This window comes from Vespula pensylvanica, chromosome 7 (genome assembly GCF_014466175.1).
Source record: "Vespula pensylvanica isolate Volc-1 chromosome 7, ASM1446617v1, whole genome shotgun sequence".
Classification (NCBI taxonomy): domain Eukaryota; kingdom Metazoa; phylum Arthropoda; class Insecta; order Hymenoptera; family Vespidae; genus Vespula; species Vespula pensylvanica.
In genome coordinates this window covers 7,920,618-7,941,998 of record NC_057691.1, presented here as the reverse complement: position 1 = coordinate 7,941,998, position 21,381 = coordinate 7,920,618, and the positions used below count along the sequence as shown (strand labels likewise).

General features: G+C 38.1%; 2 protein-coding genes and 1 long non-coding RNA gene across 6 annotated transcripts in view; 2 read left to right on the top strand and 1 right to left on the bottom strand.

Moving 5' to 3' along the window:
- Positions 1–12,245, top strand: part of LOC122630497 — a 62,504-nt gene extending 50,259 nt beyond the window's left edge. The window contains exons 1-5 of one of the 3 annotated variants that reach the window (XM_043815045.1): positions 424–665; positions 1,615–1,872; positions 10,801–10,913; positions 11,002–11,332; positions 11,477–12,245. In XM_043815045.1, coding sequence (XP_043670980.1) covers positions 1,840–1,872; positions 10,801–10,913; positions 11,002–11,332; positions 11,477–11,710 — 711 coding nt within the window. In that variant the 5' untranslated portion in view covers positions 424–665; positions 1,615–1,839 and the 3' untranslated portion in view covers positions 11,711–12,245. Of the gene's footprint in view, positions 1–423; positions 754–1,614; positions 1,873–10,800; positions 10,914–11,001; positions 11,333–11,476 lie in introns of those variants that run through there. The other 2 variants (XM_043815044.1, XM_043815043.1) reach the window with 2 other exon arrangements.
- Positions 11,596–17,526, bottom strand: LOC122630499. The gene is made up of 5 exons (XR_006327494.1): positions 16,873–17,526; positions 16,431–16,590; positions 15,279–15,436; positions 14,813–15,181; positions 11,596–11,728 (listed from the first exon to the last, which is right to left on the bottom strand). It is a non-coding gene; the product is annotated as an uncharacterized LOC122630499 (long non-coding RNA).
- A 33-nt stretch (positions 17,527–17,559) lies between these two features.
- Positions 17,560–21,269, top strand: LOC122630493 (BTB/POZ domain-containing protein 1-like). 2 transcript variants are annotated; one of them, XM_043815037.1, is made up of 6 exons: positions 17,560–18,030; positions 18,166–18,843; positions 18,921–19,080; positions 19,155–19,312; positions 19,385–19,619; positions 19,706–21,269. In XM_043815037.1, the coding sequence occupies exons 1-6, from the start codon at positions 17,768–17,770 to the stop codon at positions 19,865–19,867; spliced, it is 1,656 nt and encodes a 551-aa protein (XP_043670972.1). In that variant the 5' UTR covers positions 17,560–17,767; the 3' UTR covers positions 19,868–21,269. The 2 variants fall into 2 exon arrangements, with proteins under 2 accessions (XP_043670972.1, XP_043670971.1); XM_043815036.1 differs by having other exon boundaries at positions 18,163–18,843.
- Positions 21,270–21,381: the final 112 nt, after the last annotated feature.

Below are 21,381 nucleotides of genomic sequence, written 5' to 3'. Positions count from 1 at the left end.
CAATCGTTCGATAATTTCTACCTATATTTGACGATAATTGACGATAACGATGTAAGAATAAATAACGATAAAAAGAAATGATTCGATATAAATGACGCGACAAAATTCGAACGAAAAGCTTGCTAATAGGAATTGTCGCTTCGGTAGGTCAGTAACAGGACTCCCTCCGATGACCGATGACAAGACGTAATTGTTAATCGTCGAAAGCACACGTCGCGAGGGGGGAAAAAAGAGAAGATGTTTGACACCTTCCCGATAAGATATCAAGAATGGCAAGAACCGATCGTCATCGTGAAGAGTTCGATGACGAAATACGACGCGCCTCTTCCCTTTTGCTTCTCTTTTTTCTCTTTTTTTTTTTATTTTCATACGAATAGCCGGCGCTTCCTCGGCCATCGATCGCACTTTTATCGGCAAAACTTAAATGCCGATCCAGTCGAACGCGATTCGTCGAGGTGCTCGTGTCGTCTCTCATATTTACAACGCTCGTATCTACCACTCTCATATTTATCACTCTTCTGTGAAAAATCTCGTGCGTGAATAATTTTCGTCTCTCTTGAATTATCCGTACTTTGTCAAATAGAGGAAAAAATTCGACCACGTGGATATATAAAATCGTCTGGAAACGTCGTAACAGGCAGATACACTTCTTCCTGCTGTGAAAAGTACGTTTCAGTGTTGCTATTGCAACTCTTCTTTTCTCGAGAAACGAATTTATGCTAACGAGTGTTGTGGAGCCCGAAGAATGACGAGGTATTTTAATGTTTCGCACGCACGCTGATCCGTTCGTTAAACTTTGAAAATAAAAAAGGAGGAGAAAAAGAAGTTTTCTCTCTTTCTCTCTCTCTCTCTCTCTCTCTCTCTCTCTCTCTCTGTCTTTTCTTTGATCGTCGTGTAAAAGGTGAAATCACGTCTTCGTGGGTGCATGTGAATGGCATGCACTTTGCGCGGGTGGCAGAGTAGAGCGTTTAGAGATTAGAGCGTGCCTTATTTATCGTCTATAAAGCGCCGCTGGTTCTCTCTCTCTCTCTCTCTCTCTCTCTCTCTCTCTCTTATTCCGTGTAGAAATTCAGAAAATCCTTCCATACCTTTGCCAATCCTTTTCAGAGACATCGTCGTCTCCTCGACGACAGATATTCTATAGTAAGACGATAATTTACGGTCGTGTACGTTTGACTTTTATTCGCCGGCATCGTTTTCATTGTACCGCGCGTGCAAGTATTTAGATTGCTATCGATATAACCGATGTAAAGTCCGATTTATGTACGTTGTCACGATATCGAAGATTGTCGCTTGAGTTCAACATTTACATATTCATTTCCCGTGCAACCAACGCAAATCGTTCCCTCGCCCTCAACGTCCTCTCCCTTGGACGTTAACGTCTATGATGATTATTGTTTAATCATTTTTTCATTAGGCAATCATTTTTTCTTATCGAACTTGCGACTGAAAAGCGACTGAAAGAATCACGTCGATCATCATTCGTGATTCTTCGCGAGAGGAAGAACCAGGTCGTTGCGAGAAACTCGACTTGAAACTTGTCCAAGTATCGATCCAACGATCTTTATATCGTTCCTTTTCTCCGCAAATAATTTGTTTAAATTTTCTTTTTAGATCGGTGCGGTAGTCATGTCACGGCCGAATCGACACGGCGGATCACGAGAAATCGACGTGGAGGAGCCCGGAGAAACGGATTATCGGCCGGCCATCCTTGGATTTCGAACCGAGTGAAATCGCACGCGAGAGATCGCCGTTCGATAATAACAATCGAGGATCGATACGCGAATTCGATCCACCAGTTTGGAACCTACGGCCTCCCCGCTGGCCTGGCCAGCTACTATGCGAATTGAAGCTCTCAGCGCCCTCGTCGCGGTGAGTCTACTTTTTTTATTATCTCTTTATCATTAGCGATCTCATCGAAGATAAAATATTTCTCAAGTTATTCGGTTATATATAGAACGTAACGAATTCCAACAAAAATTCCAACAAAAATACCCAACAAATAAATTAATAAATAATTTCAAATAAATTTCATTTCGTTAAACGAAAATCTGATTGCTCTGTTATATCTAAGAAAAAAGAAAAGAAAAGAAAAGAAAAGAAAAGAAAAGAAAAGAAAAAGAAGAAAAAGATTACACTCCGTTTCCACCGACATCCGATATAAATTAATTATTCAAACGAATCAGCAGCGCGTGCTATCCCTATCGGCTTTGTAAATCGAGTACGATCGGCGGTGTTTAATGCAACAATAAACGCCTCGTGCACGCCCCTTAACGTGGCCATTGTATAGCACACACCTCGAAGGTAAGTACATTGAACGAAACAATAATTACAATATCCAGGCCGGATATAATGAGCATAAATTACCGCCCGTTGAGAGTATTATTAGCATATTATCGAGCTGTCTTATACGGCTCGCCGGCGTCGCGTTGCAAACGCTCGAACGAACGTTCACGGATAGAGCTGTAAGTACTTTTCAAGAGCTTCGGCTCTTTCTCTCGAATATACAACACACGAGTGCGCGCGTGTACGCACACACACAAACGCACACAGATTCCCGTCACGAACGCATCGATAAACTTTCGAAATTATGGTTTCGATACGACTATCTTTCGTTCTTGGTCCTCTCTCTCTCTCTCTCTCTCTCTCTCTCTCTCTCTCTCTCTCTCTCTCTTTCTCTCTTCTTTTTCTTTCTCTTCTCTTTCACTCGCTCGCACGACTTTCTTTATATCTTTCCACGCGGTTGGGTGTCCTCCTCACATTTTCTCAAAGCCGACTTTTGAATTAGTTAGCTCGACTCCCGAGCACCTCGTAGGCCTCTTGGCACCTGCCACGAGTTTCTCTCCGTCTGAAAATATTTCCTCACGAGACGTCTCGAGATAAAAGCTTTGATCTTTCTCAAGTACGCAGGTCGTTCAAGGACGTATTCGCAGGTAAATTTGGAACTTTTGACGACGGAGATTCGAGGATCGCGCGAGACGCGAGCTGAAAGAAAGTTTGTTCGATCGGCATCTTTGCCTCGTATTTACAGAGAGGATGATTTTTTCGTATTAAGTCTTTCGAATAAGTTCCATGCGGAACAATTTACTAAACCTTCATCTCTGTATCTCGAAAGAACGATCGATCAATCGTTGTTTATGGTAATCGAAAAAGAGCTTGCCCACCGATCGAGAAAGTACGGCTTACAATTTGCAAAGTGGACGTCTTACAAATCAGGAAAGAAAGTAGCTTATTCTAACGAACCGTCTAGAAACAATATCGATACCGATCTAAAGCTCTAAGTTGTATGGATTAGAAAAATTGGAGGATTAGAAAAAAATGTCGATAAAAACGGACCCGTGAGTTTTTCCAATTTATCATCGCGAAAATAGTTAATCAGTCGCGTGATATGGAAGCTAACAGAAGGAAACGATCCTGTTGAGAAACACACATGTGATTCACACTCCTGACGATCCTCGGTAAGAAATGAACAGGTATCCTTATCGTTACTCGCGTACTTGCCGTTATCTATATAATATTAAACGCTAACGTACGGATAGGTACGATCGGTAGCTTCGACGCGTTCGCGTAGCCAACGATATTGATAAACGGCGATCATCGGCGTCCCGACCGTGCGCATGGATAATTTAATAATGGCAGATTAGCCGACACCGGCAATGTATCTACCAAGTTGCACCTATGAACGAACGAATAGGCGAACGGCATTAGCATGCTAATCGTTCTCTCGGCACCAATATCTCCAATAAATAATCTCCTTAACGCGATTTCGAACGATCGACGCCGACCTGTTTTTCCGCATCCTTCTGGTAGAAACGACGAGACGATAATTCCCGAGAAATTGTCCCATCGCCGATCGACAATTGCTCTTTAAATCACACACGTGTTTCCTGGAAAATTCCTCTTCTGCGTGCTGGCTCCGAGTGCCAACAAACAGCAGGATGTAGCGGTTGTAAAATGTGATCCCGTTTTTCGAGATGAGAGATCGTAGGAGAGATACTGCATTCCGATATCGAACGAGTCGCGATATGCGCAGACCTGCGGATCTGCTACGATTACTCCAGGAACACACGAAAATCCTCGAGCGAACGACAAGCAAGATCCACGGTAGTCGATAACGATCGTAAATTTGTATTTATTTGCTCGACGTATTCCGTTTCTTGATTTATTTCATATTTTCGAGCGACTCTTTACCGCTTTATCGATTTCAAAGGCACCGTGCACGAGACTCTCCCAGACCCATCGATCGTCTACCCACGCGAACACTCCGCGATCGTCGATGATAGCTGTATGAACGAATCTCGAATCGTTCTGTCGTGTTTGACATTTCGATCTTAACGTTTCTCCTCGATCACGATCTTCGATCGGAAAACGTATTGCGAATATTCGATTAAATTTCTAATAAATTATTCAAAGGTACGAAAAATTGAACCCATTGGATAATAACATATTCGAAACTGATTCGACATAACACGAACATTCGAGTACCGAGAAAGTTAAAATAATTCGCCGATACGTATTATCTTCGATAGGCGTAAAATGTATTTGGCAGATAATGACGAGGTTACCGATAATTTCCATTGCGGTTTACCTTTAAGTCCGCCGTTGTCTTTGCATTATCGTCGGTAGTCATTCGCTTACCTTACGGTAAGTTAAGTTAAGTTAAGCCATACTCGCAAAGATTTCACAGGGTCGTTTGTACGTCGTTGCATTTGCATAAGGTTCGATCCCCTTCTCCTGCCTCCTCCTCCTCCTCCTCCTCTTCTTCTTCTTCTTCTTCTTCTTCTTCTTATATACTTCTAGAGAATCCAACAAGGTTTTTAGCCTCGAAAGGAGATATTGCCGAATGGACGCCCTTCTCCTATTATCACGGTTGCGCATCGTAGTCATGGAGCCTGTAATTTAAAACAATTCAAAAATAATATATTACAAATCATAGTTGGCTATACAAAAGGAGGTGGATCCGTGTTGTTCGCACACGGATTGAACCCTTCCTAACGTTCGAATGATTTACTATATCGTGGGTGGATATTGCCTTTGGGCTTTGATCCTTACGAAGGGATTTTCGCAGTGAGATTCGCGATAGAAAAGGATCCATGAAACGTACCACGAAATACGAGCTCGTAGATCATTCGAAACGCTTTTTTCCTACGTACTTTTGCTCTTTGTATTTTCCTTTATGCGATACTATCCGATATCTTTGGAATGCCCTACGAAACGAAACTGCTTTCGTACCTGAGGGTGACTCATATTAGCCACGTGAAATAACATGCAACGCTACTTAAGGGGTCACTGAAGCTATGTTAAACGTCGAGAGGAAAGATTCTGCAAGCTTTACGAACGACAAATTATTGACCAATTGAAACGAACTTTTGTTCACTTTTAAAGGCCAACGGCAATACTAGCCGCTAATAGAAAATAGTTAGCCCGTTCGATCGTTTATTTCCAATCCAAATGCACACGTGTTGCAATGTGCGTGCGTGCGTGCGCGTGGGCGTTTTCATAGACGAAAAATCAAAAAACATATTTAAGACGATATTAAATTATGGAAAAATAATTTTTAATAGGATTATACCGTATGAATCTCGTGAATACGTGGAACACGTGTTGTCGGAGAAAGAAGAAAAAAAAGTAGAAAAAAATATCTGGTAAAAGTATTCCCAGATGATGTTAATTTCAATCAAGCTCCTCTCATTAAAATCTCTCGCGGACAAGAATATCCAGCAAGTGCAGCGGAGTCGAGACACGGCGAGGAATTTATGGTCGACAACTCGTTCCCGGCGTATCCTCGTCCGATTTCGGTCTGATCTCTCCTCCTTCTCGTTGTCGTTCCACACTCTAGTAACGACATTCGGTCGTCCGTAGAGTCTCACGCGGAGCGTAACGAGCCTGTCCACGGGACGTCATTAATTTCTCGCCTGGAGGAATAGAAAAAAGAAGGTCCTGCTCGTGGTGGTCACGCGTGCGTACATCATAAGAGTGGAGAAAGAGAGAAGAAATCAAATGCGTAGATAAAGATAGCGAGGGAGAGAGAAAGAGAGACGCATACACACGCACATACGCTGCTCGCTCGCTTCTAGAAGCCGCGTGCGTACGATTTACGCATGAAACGGCAAGGCGACTAACCAAATATTTATACACGTCAATCATAACACACGGCGAAGCGTTCGCTGTCTAAACAGCCCGCGGGCTTTCTCAAGGGATGGTGGGGTGAGAAAGAGAAAGAGATAGAGAAAGAAAAGAATACATACACTGGTAGGCCGGTCATCGTCGTGCGAGCCACTCGGTAGCGTTCATTGTGCTGAAGCACAACGTTCGAGGACCTTTCATTTCTTCTTACTATCTCTAACAGGCACTCGATAGTTGCCGTTTGTCATGGGCTCTACACTGTTTGCTTTTCCACGAGGAAAAATCCTCCTTGTCGAAGGCTCTCGTGCTTCGAATAGCTACGCTACCATACGAGAGGACTGGAGTAATATCCTTACAACAGGTTCCAACGTTTCTCATTCCCGCGACAGGACCTTCCCTTCCGACGCGTGCGACGCGTGCCAATCCGAAAGACACGCGATACGATCTAGTATTATATATTCGTTCTAACGAGTATTATATAATCTTCAAATATATTCGTCGATATTATAATATTAACTGTGTAAACGACTCTACGAGACGTTCGAAAGGATCAGCTTATTTTTTACTTTTCGAAAAATTTCTGACAAATGTTTCGGACGAAACGGTTAAATATAGTATCGAACGATGGAGAACTCGAGAGTGTCTCTTTCTCCATTTCGCGAAATGTGCTACAATGGCGAAAGGACGGTGTTGAAATCACCTTTGGCACTTTGCAATAAGTCGAGAGCATCGGGTCCTCCCCATAACGCGTACAATGACTATGCTAATGATACGGAGATGTTGCATCGGCAACGGCTGAGTAAATACACGAGCTGCTCATCCTCGCTCGGTTTATCTTGTAAACTTTGGTTAATTATTGCCAAGGCAAAGATCAATAATGCGCGTCCGTCTTTCGACGTTTTTCTTAGACTTTAATTCGGCATGAATCGCCATTCTAGTCGTTTACAACGATTACAATTGTCGGTTATTAAATATCGTGCGACATGCGGATAACTTTCTCGTACGAACGAAATGATAATTCCTAAGAGAGAGCTACGAAGATGGTCAGAATTGGTGAATCTCCACTAGTGTTCCGTTAGATTCTTACGTCGTTAAGTGCGTCGTTAAGTTTGATTTACAACGGACCCACGAGCTCTTGCTTGTTAATAATAATTACACCGAAATTCGTCGCAGGAATGTCGCTCCGAGTTATACCATGCTAGAGATTGCATTATTACGACGTCCGATACAAAGAGATACGTATATACATATGTACGTATGTATCTATGTATATATACATATGTATACATATGTATACATATATATATATATAACCTGCCAACGTAGTCTACCTGCTGCATAGTTTCTTAACACAAAAACGGTGACTCGTGGAGACTAATAAATTATTACTTCGTGCTTGTCCAATCGCACTATCGTGCCGACGAAGGTGCGAAAAATTTGCGGCCAATAGAAAGGAGAGAATGCTTTCCAGGCATTTGTTGTTCACCTAACAACCTCCGTTCCGATGGCGTTGTAGAATTGTGAGTTTATCGCTGCTAATGCCGTCATGGCGTTTCGATTGAATTCCCATTAGTCTTTATATATCGAATGTGGTTGTTTTATCGGTAATGGATCAATGATCTTTCTTTCCTTAAATTATATTTCTCGTCAAAGCGTTAAATTCGATCTCGATGTAACGTTCCAAATAAATCAAGCGACAATTTTCTTCGATTATCAATGTTCTCGTTAATTGGCCGCTTTTAATTTACGAAGTGTACCTTGCGGTTTTACTATTTTTTATTTGCGACATTTATAGAAAGAAAAAAATAAATAAATAAAAAATAAACTAACGTTATCGGTTGAACGCAAAAATTCCAAAAATTTCGATGTATTCGTACACGAATAAAATGCAATGACGTGCAAGGCGTCGATCGGATAAATCGAGATCGAGATCAATGCACCGAAATACACCGTTCGGACGGATCCCACACGCCCTGTACGTAAGAGATCGGATGGCATGGAGAAACATAAATACGTCCGGCGATAAGCAGCGGCCTTTTCAATACGAGTCTCGGTTCTTTGAATGTTATCGGTTCACCCTATATGTAGGTATGTATCTGAAACGCAATGAGGCCGAGCACATTCCAGGACTCGTGAGATACGAGCTTGGGACTGGTCCTAGACGCCAGAACTCGAGACTACCGTACTGCCCTCGGTAACATTACGGTCCCTTAATTACGCTACAAATTACTTTCGCAGCGAGCACGTCGTAAAACATTCTTTAAGCCTCAATGGAAATGATCTCGAGCAATATATCACGTTTAAAAATTGGAAGTCTATCGATTCATAAAGGAAAAAAAAAAAAAGGGAACAAGACCGACCAACATGAGCGATCTAATCGAATTTAATATAAAAATTCATTAAAATTCAATTTTGTTCATTTCGTCGAACCTCGTCGATATGTTTATCATAAATAATCAAAGTTTGGAATTCTCTAAACTCGATCGTCGTCGATCGGGAATTTACGAGCTACGTAATCGGTAATATTTTTCTTTCACAATCAGTGCGTGAATTCTGGCCGTAGAACGCTACTCTTAAAAGCCAAAACGAGTTTGCAATCCAGATGCCGTACGTTACGTTTACGTTCGTACACTCGACACATCGCGACTGTAAATCTTTATCCGCAGGATTGATAATAATCGGGGAGGAGGTAGTGGAGAATTGTTGGACCGTCATTAGTTAAAATTGCCAGACGATCGGCCAGTTGGTGCGTGTATCACGAACGATGAAATGAATGCTCGCTCGTGTTGCCAAAGCTCGTATCTCGCGATGATGTATCGCGAAGAAAAAAGAAAAAGGGAAAAAAAAGAATAAAGATGAAGAGACAGATAGATCGATCCCGTTTTTCGACGAACGTCCGACGGACGTGTTACCGAGATCGAACTGGAACGAAACGTCGTTGATAGCTTAATTAACATAATCTCGAGTCAACGTTAAGAGAGTCTCGGGAGGGACAACGCTCGAAAGGCGTTTAACGTTGAGTACAGAGATCGAGCAGACAATATAACGATTTGAATCGAAGGAGATCGGCAGTTAAGAAAATGGCATAGAGGTCGGGACATTTCCTTTCGACGTCGAATAAATATTTAAACATATTCCCTCTTATCTCTTTTTCTTTCTCATTCTGGAGTAGTAATTAAGGATAAACGTCGTTGGGAATCGTATGGCATGGGGCATGGCTCGCGATACGTTCATATAAGTATCGATTAAAATCGCAGCAATGTCAGTCGAAGGGAGAACTCTTTCGCTCATTCGAATGATGCAAGAATCCGATAAGAATCCCAGAACTCGATGTGTGGCCATTGCCGCGTGCGTGAATATCCGTTTAATCTCAACGCGAGTCTCCTGCCTTCTCGATGAGTTCCTCGTACGGGAGGCGCCAGTTAGTTAACCGTTCACCCCCAAAGAACGATGGCTCAATTAAGCTCCTACAGGAACGACTACTATCTCTTGTTGTACCATTTCTATAAATCTTGGAAGGATGCGACACGATCCCAGTCTTCTACGTCTTTTCTCTCTTTCAACCGGCGGCTCAAGTTTCAAAGCGAATATTCTCTCTCTTCCTCTCTCTGTCTCTCTCTCTCTCTCTGTTTCTTTCGCTCTTCTAATTACACCAATGACGGCTCTAACTCGTCTTCCCGTAACTCGATAGACAGATATTACGCTTTCTTACGACGAAAGGCTGTTGGCACGCTCGATTCTTCGTCGTCATGATGTTATTTATATCATCTACATTTATGTAGTTACGCATAATAACTATAGATTTACAGAGATATATAATTTTTTAATCGATAGATAGAGGTACACTTGATATCTCGTGGTAATTGAATAATTAATATTAATTCGTGTTATATTACTATATTAATTTATAAGTATATATTTCATTTTTATCGGTTCGTCGAGACGATAACGTTTTTAATTTACTATCAAGAAGGTGATAGCGCTAATATCACCTTCGGATCGTATGCCTTTCTCGCTACGCTTCGACTACGTAAAAAAGAGCGCATTGAGTGTTGCACGAATACGTATACAAAATATCGTCCGACCTATTATACAGTAATTATCGCTCACGGCGTTATCCATTTTACTTTATACCCGTTTAACCTTCACAATGATGAAAAAGGGAATCCTACCGTGATGCTGCAGATAAACGAAACACCAGTTTCTGGTTACAGAGTTACGTAGCGCAATTAAATCGAAAGTATACAAGAGAAAGGGGGAAAGGTGAAGAGAGCCGAGTAGAAAGGGACAGACCTTCGTGAATGAAGAATGCCGAGGTTTTGCCGTGAGGCCTGTTTTGCATAAAAATTATAAGCCGAATTAATGTTTTCACCTCCGTAAGCTCATACGCGTACCGTACGGCCGATGCGTGACTAACGTCGTGCTTTATTACACAGGTTGGCCTTTAATCTCCTATCTCTTGTACTTTCTCACGCTTATTCTTCTCCTGACGTGTTAAAAACATAAATCGATATACATACGCACACACACACACACACATATTCGTTCGATTATCATTGCGAATTCATTTAAAAATTCAATCCCGTTCGAGAATCATTTAAAAAATAATCAGCTAGAAAACGAAAGACATTTGACGATGACAACGTTGACATTACATCATCTTTTTATTCGCAGGTGGTTTGGCTGACCGCAGTCCTGTGCCCGCGGCTTGCTGCCGCCAACCTCACTTTATCCTTTTCCTCTCGTAGATCCAGAGAGCATCCCTTCAGAGGACATATCTCTCGCTGGTGAGCATCGAAAAAGATTCTATCGTTTTCCTAATTACTTATTATTTCGTTTATTATACTATTTATACGCATACGTGACAATTTTCAGGACGGTGCCATTAGAAGACACGAACAAGCGAATGACGTACCGTGAGATGCAGATGGTTCTGCGCCAAGAGGGAGGCGAAGATGGCCTCGCAGTCGATTGTTGTCCGACGATAGAGGAAATGGTCGAGCCCGTTGGCGGCCGAAATCGGCAAGATATGTACGTCGAGCTCTATCGAGACGGCGAAAATGCCCAGAGGTTCTTCGAGTACTCCTGCAGGCCAGACGTCCTCGATAAGCCCTGCAGGTTCGTTGACCGGAAGCTTAGTAACCAGTCGAGATGCGTGCAGAAATTCTCATACACCTACGCTATCGTCGAGAATCCTGGAACGAAGGTACGGAAAACATGTGTGTCGACGTTAACTCTCTTAACAAAGAAATTTATATTTAATCGTATACTCATTGAATTATCTAATATGTATAATTATTTATACGCGTATAAGTATTGAAGCGTTAAAACAAGTATTCTTTTTTCCTAGGGAGGCAACGAAGAACACAGGAGGCATCATCACAGGGAACACAGATTTCCAACGTTTCCTGGGAACACAGTGAGCGGGTCAACGTGGACGTTGGACTACATCAGGGTGAGGAGCGGCTGCAGCTGCGAGATCATGCCGAAGCCGAAAAAGAAGAAACCCATGGCGACAAAGGCGAGAAAAGCGAAGAGCAAACTGCGCCAACAAAGAGATCAAGACTCAGACTTTGAGACGTGAGACTCGTGTTTGGTCGAACTGCAATATGAAAGAAAAAAAGGTTACCAGTGGTCGGTTCGCTGATCGCAGAAAAAAAAAGACGTTTTAACACGAGTAACGCCATATTTTCGATGTTATTCTGTTTATGCATATACACATAACATCATACTTCGTTTAATAATTTCGTATTCGCTTAACCATTGCATATTTATTGATAGTAATTTACGTTGAAATATCGAGAAGGAAGTCGATTCGTATCTTTGTGCGAACATAAACGAAAAGTGAATTAAACGTAACGATGTCGAATGTGTTACAATCGAGATACGTTTTCTAACTCGATACATCGTCTACTTAATTTAATATCTTAGTCGATAAGAACGATTATTCTATTTCTTATTTTTCTCTTTCCTCCCTCTCTCTCTCTCTCTCTCTCTCTCTCTTTTTCTTTCTTTCTTTTTTTTTTAAATTTATAAAATTGTATCTACCTTTAATTAAGAAACTATCTGTAAGAAAAAAATACGATTAGTTATAAAGTATAAGCTATTTGTGTTTCATAGATCTGGGTGCTTCCTGTTTTAATTCTTTTGTTTCTTCTTTCAATAGGAAGATTTTTTCTCTTTCAAGAAGAGTCGAACGTAGTTTCTCTAGAACACACGCACTTATTTAATTCTTTACAATTATAATATTTAATTATAGTTGTTAGATGTACTTTTATAAGGCGCTGTATAGGGAAACGAAATGGTATAGGAAGCGAGGTGTTGACTTTGCGATAGCCATGACAACTATTAACAAATCTGATTACTTTAAGGACATAAATCAAAAGTTACTTTCGTTAGATGTGAAATAAAGTATTGTTTTTTTTTTTTTGAACGTAGGTATATGTATTAGTCGATTTCTAAAGAAATATATCGTATCGTTTATATATGAACTTATGTATATGTTATAATCGAGGTCACTCTAATCTCAATATTTTATAATATTCGGTCTATACTCTTCCAAATTGTCACTTGAAAATTAAATAAAATATTTTTACAGGATCGTTCGAAAATGAACGTGTGTATATATATATATATATATATATATATATATACATATGTATATACATACATACACATTTATATATATATATATGCATGATAAACGATCGATACATTTCTATACCTATAGTATTTTTAATTAACGCAGATCCTTAAGTATTCGTACTGTTCTACATTATCGTAATTGTCGTATTAATAGATTTAACAAACTGGCTTCGGCTTGATAACATTCATGTATGATACATAAAGCATAGGGCTGACAGAATATTTTCTGTATCGCCATGTAAACATTGTACATAAACGTCATTAAATACAGTTGTTATAAAACATGATTTTTCTAACGTATCTCTCTACGAACCCACATATGTCGCTATTGAACATTTCTGTTTCCTCTGATACACTCGTTCGAGCGTAATTCGATATTTTTTGTTAGAAAAAAATTTTGTAAAATGAATTTTGAAATTAAAATTTTTCAATATGTTTCTCTAAGAAATTGTATTAGAATTTTGTTATTTATATATATTTTGTTTATCTATCGAAGAACGATTAATAATACTTTAATGTTAAATTAGAATTAGATTGAAAAATAGATCGAAAAATCTTTGAAATATGCAGCCATTCGTTCGATAATACTCACGTTATATAATCTCATTAATAATACATATAGATTTCGATATATCGTAAGTACTACCGATTAGGTCTTACCACGTGGAGATTGCTGTATCTGATGACCCACGGGCTAAAGCTGATTACTCTAAAACCTGCGTGATCGGCGTTCGCAAGCTAACCGCGAATGGATGGATCGTCAAGTAGCAGCTACACTTTCAATAGTTCTCACAATTGCCACATCTTATACGTTTCGTAGTTATGTCTTTAATTTATAACAGTAGAATTGGATTTTATAAAAATAAAATTACGAATTTAATCGAACTTTAGAAAGTAAAAAAGTGAAAATTTTGTGAATCGACTTTAATGTAAAACTTGATTTTATTGAAATAAAATTATGATATTAATTGAACTTTGGAAAAAAAAATGCGAAAGATTTATTATTCCACTTTAATAATAAAAATCCATGAAATATGTAATAATTCTATTCGCGTACGCGTTGGCAATGTGGGATCGGAGACGGAATGTTACGTTGTCTCAGTTTTTTAAATCTACATTATTACATTTACATTTTGAGCGACAACATGGTAAAATTAAAATATGACTAAGAGCCATTCTCGAAACGTTCTGCGAAACCTTCGAAAATAACTTAATAGCTTAATAGTTGCCCTCTTGAGGCACAGATTGTATGGGCCTTTCCGGCATATAGCCTCTTCTTTGCTTTCGATAATTATCGTCTCTTATTCTAAAACTAGGAAGAAAATTAATAAATTTAACGCTACTCTAACGCAATCCTAAAAGAAAAATCGAAAAAGTATAGAAAGTGAGAGAGAAACGAAAATCAGTATATTAATTGCTAAAAATCCTGAGCTAAAAATTGATTAACTTATTCTAGGACTTACGAACTATGATTCTACAAGTCTCTTTATCTTTTATCAAAGACTCTACTCGATTTTATTCTTTCAAAAGCAATGACTCTATCGAGACTTTCTTTTTTCTGCAACAAAATTAATTTAATATTCGATCAATTTTTATTCAGAAATATAATGAAAAATCCTTGAATGCTTCTTTTTACGAACGATTACAATAGTTATTAGAGAACAAATCATACAATTTCGCTTGTAATTCAAAGATTATTCATCGCGAATGTCTTCTTGCTCGTTCTTTATTACAACTAACGAATGTCGATTTTTTACTATTTTTGCGAGAAAAAGAAAATTGTTTAAAATGCATAAAAATATTCCAAATTTCAAATAATTGTAATTATAAGTTGTTACAGCGTTGTAACAAGAAGGCCGTATCCTGATCTAATAAATAAATCGAAAAACAAGAAAGCATTCACGAGTAAATCTCCGAAGAAATTTACTCGTGGTCAGTCAATGCTCTTCTACCAATTAATTACAACCGATCATTCGTGTCGATTCGGACCTTTCGTCCTCGACACGATCGAGTGATCGGAGGTACTTAAAAATTCACTTACTACTTAAGAAGTTCTGCGAAGGCTCCAAAACACTCGTTCGCGATTTAGGTCGAAATTGAGGGTGGATGATTCGTAGTTGGTTGAAAATCGAAGTTGGACGAGATCGTCTTCGATGATGCACTGACTCTAATTCGCGATAATTATTTATTAACGAACGCTCACTGAATTTACTTCGCGAAACTCTATTGTCTTTTATAAACACAGTCTGTGCGACTGTTAAAAAAGTAAAAAACTTTGCGAACAAACACTGACTCTAACGACTGCATTGCACGCAATCGATAGACAAAAATATTTCTTGTTTAAATCGCGAAACGCGAACGAACGAACGCTCGATTATTTCATTGCTACGCGCGCGATTGTAATAAAGTTCTGAAACAAAAAATATAAACAAAATAATCAATATCGTTGTTAGAATAAAAAATTGTATAAATTATCCAAACAACGAGTAATAGAGAAATATATTTACTTTTAATCTTCGTTGATACTTGCAGCAGACATCTTGTGAGAACTTCGATGTTCACTCGAATAGAAAGAAGAATTGATCCAGTAATTATCAAAGTCAATCGAAGATTTGTTTCTGTTGTCGTCGCACGTAGTCAAGAATCGCCAATTCAAAATAGAAATCTGAAATAAAATAAATTTTATGGATTATTAAAGAAACGTGTAATATAAGAGTATACTGTAATTACTTAATTACTTTAATTCTTCGTTATTACTTTGCAGCAACTTTTATTGATATCACAGGTAGCCAATCACCGAACAAAATTTTTTGCTATTAAAAATTGTAAATAAAATTGTTTTAAGTATTTTACGCGTTACGATTTTTGTAATGATTAAACGAACGTATTATCGTTTACATATTAATTTATTATATTCCGTGTTCATTAAAAATTGTTTAAATAATTATAAAATTATCGAAAATATTAATTTCTAAGATTTCGCGTTTAGAAAGTTAGAGCTCCGATGTTCTCTCGTCGAAATACAAAATAAGACTGATTCAATAACTTTTAGTCGATCAAAGGTTTGATTTTGTTGACATTACACGTAAACAACAATCGCGAGATCAAAACTTTGAAGTATTGAAATGTTTCCGTAAAATTATTTTATGTTTTTCGCTAGTTACGATCTTCTTCGTAATATATATTCAAATATACTATCGTTTAATTATTAGTTTATTGTATTCCGTGTACATTATATATCGTTTAAACAATTATAAAATTATCGAAAATATGAATTTCTGAGATTTCGCATTTAGAAAGATAGAGCTTCGACGTTCTCTCGTCGAAATACAAAGTAAGACTGATCAAATAACCTTTAAAATCGATCAAAGGTTTGATTTTGTTGACGTTACAGGTAGCCAACTATCGCGAGATCCAAACTTTGAAGTATTGAAATTTCGAAGCAAAATTATTTGAAATTTCTTTCTTATTACGATCTTAATCGTAATGTTTATTCGAACGTGTTACATTTGTTTAAATATTAGTTCACTGTTATTCCGTGTACATTATGCATCGTTCGAACAATTGTAAATTCACCGAAAGTACACGAAAGCTCTTTCAAATATCTGAATGAGTTACCTTTCTCGTGCGAGCATCGCGATATGCGTTTATTTACTTACTTAGAACGAAACAAAAAAATCTAAATATCGATTTACGCAGGAAACAAACGGGCAATCGTTTACTTCGCAGAAACAAAACACGCCGTTCAAGAGTTTATTTGAAAATCAGTAGTGGGGATACGAACTTCTTCTCTTTTGCCGCATAGTTTAGGAGGCGCCACTGTACAGAACTTTTTTTCACATAAAATGTCGCAAAAAACGTTTAAGCCAACGATTGATCGATATCAATGAACAAAGTTTCGTACGAAGAATGATTTTTTAATCGAGGACATGTCCTTTTCGAATTTTATGATAAGAACAAACTTTATTTTCTGTAAAAAAAAGTCGTGCCAAAAAATGATGCATTTTTTCGGAATAATTTATACGCGAAAATAAAAGTTTTTTTTTCTTTTTTTTTTTTTTTTTTTTTCAAAATTCGAAAAACCCATGCGCTCGTTTAAACCTTCGTCTTTAAAATGAGACCTCGTTCGTCGATATCGATCAAGAATTACGCTCTTACTCGTCGCTGATGTAAACCACGAACGACCAACGTCTATAAGAAAAATTTTAAATTGATTTAAATCGATGCTTCCTCGTTGCTAAAAATAAAATGCAGTCTATTATTATCATTAATTATATTTATGGAAATATCAGTGTACCAACCGAAGCGATCAAACTCGTAGGATTCGTTGAAAGGAACGTGGTGTCGTTAGAATCGCTTTAAGGATCGTTCACAACGATAAGAATACGAATTTTACGAAGACTCTAGAAATACGTCTTTTCATTTAGGAATAAATACATTCTTGGGTATCTCTGCGAAGAAGAAAAAGTACCTTTGCGTTCCATGGTGGATTTAATCTTGTCTAGTGTTAAAAATTGGGGATGACATTAACCGCGTGCAGATGCATTTAAGGCAACGTGTGTATATTGCACGTTCTATCAGGGCGTTTACACGCGATGTCATACGATATATATGAAACTCGTTCGTTTTCTTTAACGACTGATTATCATCGTCATCGTTGAAAACACGATTTCGTAAGTTTAACGATCGTCCGGAGAATCGTAAGAAGGAGAAAGAAAAAGAGATAGAGAAAAAGTGTGCGTTGCGCGTGTGTGTATGTGAAAGAGAGAGAGAGAGAGAGAGAGAGAGGGGAGAGAGAGAGAGAGAGAGAGAGATAAGGAAAGAACGCAAAAGAGAGAGAAGAAGAGGGAGGGAGAGAAAAAAGAGGGACGTCGAGGAAAATGGAACACTGCTGAGAGGCACGGCGCCTCAGTATATGTTTTGTTGATACGCGATACGCGGGTGAATAAATGAAACGGGGCAATATATCGAGAAGTACTACGTTTCCTGCGTGAAAATGTCCACGGAAACGTCGTTGGGCGACATGCCGAATGTCGTCTCGAGGATACACAATTTACGATTGGGTCACGAGGATGGCGAGGAAGCCCATAATGGAAATAATGCTGCGGCCGATGAATCCGCGAATTCGGCGCAAAACGCTCAACCGATTGGGACTCTTTCTCGTGCTCGGCGTGCACTCAACTTTGTCTGGGACGAAGAACAGCCTACCACTTCTTCTACCTCGCGAGGCGTTGATATTTCATCGTCGAACGGTGATAAGTAAGTATTTTTATCCTTGTTCAAAGTTCCATCGATATTTATGGTTATCGAAGACGTCGGTCTGATTAACATCTCGTAATCCAAATGTTGCCTTCCATGTGACGTTTAAATTGGTTTGTTTTCTTTTATCAGCAGGCCTCCAACTAATGCAGCTAATACAATCCACATCGATGGACATCCTCAGAATAATGTAGCGTTGGAGAATAGCCACGGCTCTGCCGTGGCTACGTACAATTGGCAGGGTACGAAGGCTACGATGCGAGAGAGAATAGTTTTTCTATTTAACAACGAGATCCTGTCCGACGTGAGTTTCTTGGTAGGACGAGGAGCTCAACAACAGCGTATACCGGCTCACAAACTAGTCCTGTCTTCTGGAAGTGCCGTATTTTACGCGATGTTTAACGGAACGCTTGCTACAGCTTCTTCGGAAATAGAAGTACCTGATGTAGAACCTGCTGCTTTTTTGGCAGTGCTTCTTTTTTTATATACCGATGAGATACAAATAGATCCTGAAACTGTGATGACGACATTGTATACTGCTAAGAAGTATGCCGTTTCTGCTTTAGAAAAGCACTGTGTCGATTTTTTGAAGAATAATTTAACCAGTGACAATGCTTTTTTACTTTTAACGCAAGCTCGTTTGTTCGATGAACCTCAATTAGCAGCGGTCTGCTTGGATACTATCGATAGATTTACGACAGAGGCCCTAAACGCGGATGGATTTGTAGATATTGATATCGATACGTTGATGGTTGTTCTGGAAAGAGATACGCTTCGAGTCAGGGAATCTAAAATATTTCAGGCTGTGTTAAGGTACGTGGTATCCGACAAATTCCGTATAACGTCTTAAGAGCGATCACAGTTTGACGTTTATTAAATATTTCGAGCAGATGGTCGGAGGCAGAATGCGTGAGGCAGCAGCTGCCAGTTGTTCCAGAGAATCAACGTTTGGTTCTAGGCAATGCTCTTTCTTTAGTTCGTTTTCCTCTTATGTCCAAAGAGGAATTCACCGCGGGCCCGGCACAATCTGGATTACTAAATCATTCTGAGGCTAGTATTATCGCTGTTTGATATACGCTTGATTAAGAATTCGTATATTCTTATTAAATATATTCTTCCTTTAGGTTCTATCTTTGTTTTGTTATTTCATACTGAACCCGAAACCAATGGTAAGCTTTCAAACGATGCCACGTTGTTGTATGACTGGCAAAGAACAGACTGTCTGTAGATTTCAGCATACCAAAAGTAAATGGGGTTACAATGGAACAAGTGATCGTATCAGGTATATACTTTTGTACGTTATAGACAACATTAAGCGTTTCACAATAAAAACACAAAAAAATATTTGCAATAGATTTAGCGTGGATCGACGGATATTCCTTATCGGTTATGGAGTTTATGGCAGCATGCATGTACCCGCGATATACGAGGTATTAGTGGAGCTAATACATACGGCATCAGGGAAAGTAATCGCTTCGAATTCAACGACGTTCAGTTGTGACGGTTCAAAGTATACTTATATTCTAATGTTTAAAGATTTAGCCGAAATTTTACCAAACACTATTTATACGGCATCTGCAACATTTAAGGTGGGTACATTACGATGATCGTATTGATCTATAACCGATGTAATATTCACGATCCTTTTTGTATTCTATATTAAACTTTGTTGTAGGGTCCCTATTCTCATTACGGAACGAAAGGTGTAAAAACAGTATTGGTTGATTGCGATTCCGGAAATGGAAAAGTAAAATTTGATTTTAATATCGAATCTGGTGATAATAATGGAACTTCCGTCGAGGAAGGACAAATTCCTGAGCTTATCTTTTACACTTAAGAAATCCCGTGGACACAAATATAACATTCCTCCTATTACCTTATTCATCGCTCTGAATCGATTATATACAAACTGAATTGTATAAAGATATATCTTTTTTTTTTGTTCGATCGATTATATATATTTTACGGATATCAAATAGAGTGATGTAGTTAGCATGAATAGTCCACGAGCATGCCAAAGGATTAAGCAAGTTTAAATTTTGTTATAAACGGTGTCTTCGATTTATATTAAGGGATGCAGCTTTCGCTTAAGCTTTATTCTGTTTACAAATGGTGCTTAGATCCTTCTGTATCACACTGAGCACTGGGAATGGAACTTGCGAGTCTTAGGAGGGCCTTATTAGAAAAAGAGACTGATCTGTGCCACTGATACATATTCAAATGCAAAGTAAATATTTTACCTTTTCATTATCCAATTAATCAAAATTAATTCTGCAATCAATATCAATTCTTACAACTGAAGACAATCTGTCTATTTTTCTATCCCTTTGATTAGTGTATACTTGAGACAAAAGAAGATAGTTAAATATTTGAAAAGAAAAAAAATAAAACGGAGAGGGAGGGAGAGAGAGAGAGAGAGAGAGAGAAAAGAAAGAAGTTTTGTTATTTAGACAAAATATCAATGCAAAATGATTCTTTCCAATAAATATATATCTTGATTGAAAATAGTAAATAAAACAATACATATATGCAATGTATCTCAATGCAAAGCAAGAATAACAGAGCCTAATGCTTCTGAAATATTTTTTAGTAAAAATTAGTTTTAAGAAGAACCTCATATCGATTTTGGAAAGTATGCAGTATTCTCTATATGTATTTCACACTCTAATATCAAAAAAGATAATAAGAAAGACAGGTGTTAGAGATAATAATAAAACATTAGATCGTTAAGAACTACAGATATGTTTGAATATTCCTTGAGAGCTAATACAAAGGTATGTTCATCAATTTCTAATGTTTTATTAGTCATCGTGATAATTATCTTGTCATTATGATATCGCTCCTAACATTGTTAAATTTTTTAGTAAAAAATTGTTCTAAAATATCTCTACACATTCTTATAGAAAAATAACAAAGTTGAAACGATATAACTCTTTCTGATCATATTGTTTAGCTGCCACTGGATTTGAAGGAAATATTACAGAATTTATGAACTTCTTCCATTATTAGATGAGTTAACATATGGATTTTGAGCCTTGCTTAAATATCAATTGACAACACAATCAAGTCAACAATATATCAATATCTGCACAAGAAACATTAAACTCATCCTAGCAATATTATTTTTATTAGTATTGCAAATGTATGAATAACAATTTGTAATTAAATTAAATTGTATTTATAGAACGGAAAATGCACATATAATGTTAAGTATTGAAATAAAGTATTTGTTCAATGAATTCAAGTTTCCTCTCATTATATCATAATTTTCTCTTTTACATTTGCTTTAGAATATGTATTTCTTGCAATTACAAGCAAGAAAATTGTTTAATCTTGCGGTTATATAATCGT

Bases quoted from the DNA above. Each gene is read 5' to 3' on its own strand.
- LOC122630493 (XM_043815036.1), top strand. From the start codon at position 17,768: ATGTCCACGGAAACGTCGTTGGGCGACATGCCGAATGTCGTCTCGAGG. The intron at 18,844-18,920 runs GTACGTGGTATC...TATTTCGAGCAG, and splicing joins ATATTTCAGGCTGTGTTAAG to ATGGTCGGAGGCAGAATGCG. The intron at 19,620-19,705 runs GTGGGTACATTA...ACTTTGTTGTAG, and splicing joins CGGCATCTGCAACATTTAAG to GGTCCCTATTCTCATTACGG.